This window comes from Grammomys surdaster, unplaced genomic scaffold (genome assembly GCF_004785775.1).
Source record: "Grammomys surdaster isolate TR1022 unplaced genomic scaffold, NIH_TR_1.0 125685, whole genome shotgun sequence".
NCBI classification, from domain to species: Eukaryota; Metazoa; Chordata; class Mammalia; order Rodentia; family Muridae; genus Grammomys; species Grammomys surdaster.
Window position 1 is genome coordinate 457,225 of NW_021620521.1, and position 4,832 is coordinate 462,056.

The 4,832-nt window shown below is 51.4% G+C and overlaps 1 protein-coding gene across 1 annotated transcript in view; it reads right to left on the reverse strand.

The window, feature by feature from the left end:
• The window catches only part of LOC114639136 (metabotropic glutamate receptor 7-like), a 432,453-nt gene extending 428,382 nt beyond the window's left edge, over positions 1–4,071 (reverse strand). Inside the window, exon 1 of the mRNA XM_028787826.1 lies at positions 3,156–4,071. Within this exon, the coding sequence (XP_028643659.1) occupies positions 3,156–3,674 (519 nt within the window). The 5' untranslated portion in view covers positions 3,675–4,071. The remainder of the gene's footprint in view (positions 1–3,155) is intronic.
• Between the last annotated feature and the right edge of the window lie 761 nt (positions 4,072–4,832).

Here is a 4,832-nt window from a genome sequence, read left to right on the forward strand (position 1 = left end):
AGAGAGAGAGAGAGAGAGAGAGAGAGAGAGAGAGAGAGAGAGAGAGACAGAGTCTGACCTGACTTGTCTATCCTATCACATAGAGCATGTGGTCTTGCACACCAGTGAGCAGAGGAGAATTCCAAGTGAAATGCAGCATTTACATCTGAGCAGTCATCCTTGTCCAGCTCTTCATTTTACAGTTGTTTCCATCCTGGCTCTGGCAGAATCAGCATTTGTTGTACCTCTGACTATCTCATTTCTGCCTCCTGGCCCCCAGCACCCAGCATCCCCTCATTTAGTCTCTAAGTATCTCCTCCCCCAGGCTACAGGCTCATCTCACTATAAATGTATATCTCAAGTTATCAGTTTGGCATGGTCCCCACAGCCACCCACAAGAACCAAAGCAAAGAAGAAAAACCCAAATCACTGCAGAGCTCAGAATTCAGTCATTTGGAGGAGTTTATTTTATATAGAACAATTTTAATTGAACAGAAACCTAGGGTCCCAGAGGAGATTCACCTACTTTTTTTTCCTTTTCGTCTGTTTGATGGTGCCTATCATTATTCTATCTTCATTCACTTTAATTATTTTGCAGGATGACAGAACCTGAAAAACTCCTGGAAATTTGTAGTCTAAGGGTCTCTAAAATCACATGCAAAAGAGCTACCAAAGGCTATCTATGTGAAGAGGAAGAGAAGTACATATTGAAATATGTTCATATCTACACACACACACACACACACACACACACACACACTTCAACATGGGTAATGGCTAAACTACGATGCACACTATCTTTTATGCCCAGATTGCAGCACAAGCCACAAGTTGGAGCCTCGTTCCCACTCCCAGCCTCTCGTCAGTAACTGCAGGTGAGAATCAGAGTCTCTTTTGCCTCAGCTGTACAATCCAACATGAATAGCTGCAATTTGCAAATTAGAGAAAAATGACAGTGTTTTCTCTGAATGGTTTTAGTCCCAACCCACACTGCTCACGCTAGCATTAGTTGCCATCCCTCCCCAGCTAAGGGAAGGAGGGCAAGGAAGTAGAAGAACAGACATTTGTTCCTTTGCAAGTTGCCTCAGTTTTAAATGCTACTGGAGGAGAAATCAGCCTCGCTCCAGTCCTTTGCATGCTGTCCCTAGCTTCATCTGCAATGACTTTCTTAATGTGGATATTTCACTCTTTTTCACAGACATAGGCCCAAGTGGGATGATGTCCATGCTCCCATCCAAGAACAACTCAGGCAGAGAAATAACATTAAAGTGCTCAGTGCAGAATAAGCACTCCAACTCTCAAAGCTTGGGGGAAAAAAAACCAATAGACACACACAGACACACAGACACACACAGAAAGAGAGAGAGAGAGAGAATGAGAGAGAGAGAGAGAGAGAGAGAGAGAGAGAGAGAGAGAGAGAGAGAGAGAGAGACTCCTCGGGTATTATATCAACTCATCTTTCCATTCTTTCTGCAGCCAAGGCTCCCCACCCCAAGCTGCCAAACGTCAAGCTCAGAGGTGACAAAAATCTTTTTAATTTTCATGGCAAAAGCCCAGGCTGTTCGAGAATTCAAGCAACCTAGAGTGAAGTCTGCCCTCAAATCACTTTCAGAGAGTACAAGCAGCAAGAAGTCTTAGGGCAGGCACCTTTCAGGAGCCACTGGTATGCTCCAGTGAACAGAAGGGACTCACTAGCTTCAGGTGAGCACTTCTGCTGCTTGAGCACAAAGTTCCGTCTCCTGGAGATGATGCATCTCCTCTGCTGGCCTGGCTATCACCAGTCCCAGCCAGTCCCTCAGAAAACTCCTGCCCAAAGGGAAAGCATGTGAGCAAGAGTCACTTCTTAGACTTGGGCAGCACAATCTGCAGGGACCATCTTGCACATCTAAGGGAAGCAGCTGGCTGGATCTGGTTACCACAAACAGGGAACAAGCCCTGGGTTAAGAAAGTCATACCCAAACTGACTTGAGGCAAGAACTTGAGTATGAGAAAAAGAAACAGAGGTTGAGAAATGCCTATGAGGAAGGGAAACCAAACAAGGAAATAGAAAGAGAAGCATAAGGACACCTTGTCACAGAGTTTCCTGAACTCAGTGTCTAACCATCAGAGCTATCCATTTTACCCAGTGCAGTAGAGGAGACAGAGGCTGCAGGGACCAAAGGCAGAGCACTGCGGTTGGACCCACTGCTCATCAGTCCTAGATCCGATCCGCCTTCCTCCTGTTTTTGAACCCAGGGGATGAAACCTGCATAACCTCTTTAGCACACCCACTGTTCCTGGGCAGAGCAGGCTCAATTTCCCAGATCAGAGCCTGGGATTCTGGGTGTGGGGCTGCGTTAGTGAGGGAGGGGGACTAGGAGCGCAGGGAGCAGTCAGTGAAAGCGATTTTATTTCGCAGTTAGCATGAGCTCATCCCCAGCTGAGGTCTGAAGTGGCAGCAGAAAGCTAGCTGATCGCCTAGCTCCTGCCACTGGCCGGACTGCAAATGCAATTTAGGCGGTGCACAAAATTGCCGGGAGGAAACCAACTCAGGGGGATCACGTCAGCAGGCGGGGTCTCCCTAGTGGGGCGGGTACCCCCGTGCCTCTGATGGAGACCGGCTACAGGTCGGGAATTCAACCCCAAAGAGATGGGCAATTATCATCCACATGCGGGTAAACCCCAACCCTCATTTGAAGAAGGGGCTTCTTGAGGTCTTCGAGAATATTTCCATGGAGTCGAGATTTCCTAAGTGGCTTGGGCATGGGAAGCTGGGGAGTTGAGAAATGCCATTTTCAAAGCATCTTCTAATTTTTCATATTCTTTGTGCCTAACCTGCTCCCCTAGGAGCCCAGGCACTTTTACAAGCCTGTTTCCGAACCATATTTCACTCTAATGCAAACCATTTAAATCATCGCCTTGTTTTTCCGAAGATTGCTTCTTGTAAATGGGATCATAAATCCGGGGAGTCATGCCGTATGGAGTGGAGCGTGGACAGGGGAAGACATAAAAAGAGGAGTAAACTAAGCAAGGAAGATACCTCCTTGGGTGGGGTGGGAGGGATTCGGCAGGATCTCCAGGGTAGAAATGTCGGAGTGCTGGCCTGACCCCTGCAACCCATGAAGTCCAAACCAGCTTTTAAGGTTAGAGCGCAGGGAGCCACAGAATGCTCCTCCCCAAAGGGAGCGCCCCCCTACCTGGAAAAGCCTCAAGATGTTGGCTACCATGATGGAGACGGAGCTCCCCGAAGCCCCAATCACTCCAACTACTTTCTCTGGCTTGACGAAAACCGGGGGCTCTCCGTTGGTGCAACGCACGTCGGAGGTGTCCTTCTGGATAAGCGCCTGGACGAAAGTGAGCGACTGTTCGAGCGCATAAGTGTCCCTGGAACAAGTGTCCAGGATCCGCGCGCCTAACGTTACGTTGGGCAGCAGGTTGGGATCGCTGTTGATCTGGTCCAGGGCATAAAGCATAGCTTCCAGCCTGTGGATCCCATTCTCCCTCTTGATGTCGCCGCAGGGCACTCCGCTGGGACCCTTGGCGTGCACTGGGAACAGCCCCCCAAGGGTGACGTCCCCCTCGATCCGGATCGAGTGCGGGGCGTACATCTCCTGGCCGCGCGCCGCCGCCGCCAGCACGCACAGGAGCACCTCCAGCACGCAGCAGGGGAACTTCATCAAAGTCAGGACGCGGAGCAGCTTCCCCAGCTGGACCATGCCGCTCCGGATGCAGCTGCGGTAGCGGCGGCGGCTCTGGAGGGGATGCTGGTGGACTCTCCTAGGTACGGGCTTCTCGAGGTGAGCTCCTTTGGGGGAAGCCCGGGACTTCTGTAGGCACAGAGGGTGGAGGAGACCGAGGAGGTGCAGCAGGAAAGGTTGAGGGGGGTCCCAGGGCGTCAGCTAGTCTTTGGCACCTAGCACTGAGGATCTGCTGGCCCGCGCACCAGCTTGCGCTCCTGGTTCCCTGGCTTGCGGCTCGCGCTCTCCAACAGCCAAGCACTGGGGAGAGGGCAGGGATTGCTATCGCTTTAAATGGTCGTTGGGCTCCCTCTCCTCCTCCTCCTCCTCCTCCCACTCCCTCTCTCCCTCCCTTGCTTGCTATCCATCTCTCCCCACCCTTCTCAGAGCCCGCCCTCCCCATCGGTTTGCATCATCACGCAGGGAGGGGCTGCGTGCTGAGGTAAGGGGGGGCGGGTGGAGGAATGGGTGGGTGGCCCGGAGCCGGGAGGTTGCCTCTTCAGGGGAGTTTCGTGGTCCCCAGGGAGTCTGTGGATTTCAGGATACTCATAAGGGCTAAGCGTCCCCAACTCTGAGATGGAAACCTCAGGTCCACCAACACCCACGCCCATGTTCTAGGAACTGCAGACATCCACTTGGGATGAGCCGGGATGTTGGTGCTTACTGATGGGGAGCTCTGAGTCTGATCCTTGACTGTCAGCTCTAGCAGAAACCTAGGGAGTCCAGAAGTGGAGCAGCCCATGAAAGGGGACAGGAGGAGAGGAGATCCCAGTTTTTAAAGCTAGCCCTCTTGTGCTAGCTATGCTCAGAATAATACAGGACATTCTGGAACGCGATTCTTGACTAAAGTCTTTAACCAGAGGCTTCTCTAGCAGTAGGCACCCCCTATCTTGGAGGGAAGCTGAAGCTAGGAGGAAATCTAGGGTGGTAACCTACCCTCGATCTTCTTAAGGGCCAAGGCTGGCGGAACTAACCACGTTCATCAGCAGGTCTGCGGAAGAAACCTCTGAATCAGCCAGTGCCTTTTCTCTTTTGCAGCAAGAGAAGAAACTAAGAGACTCCAGTACTTTCCTCCGTAGCGTTGACAGGTGTACCGCTCCCTCCTACCTCTTTTCAGAGATACTCCTGAGTTGGTGA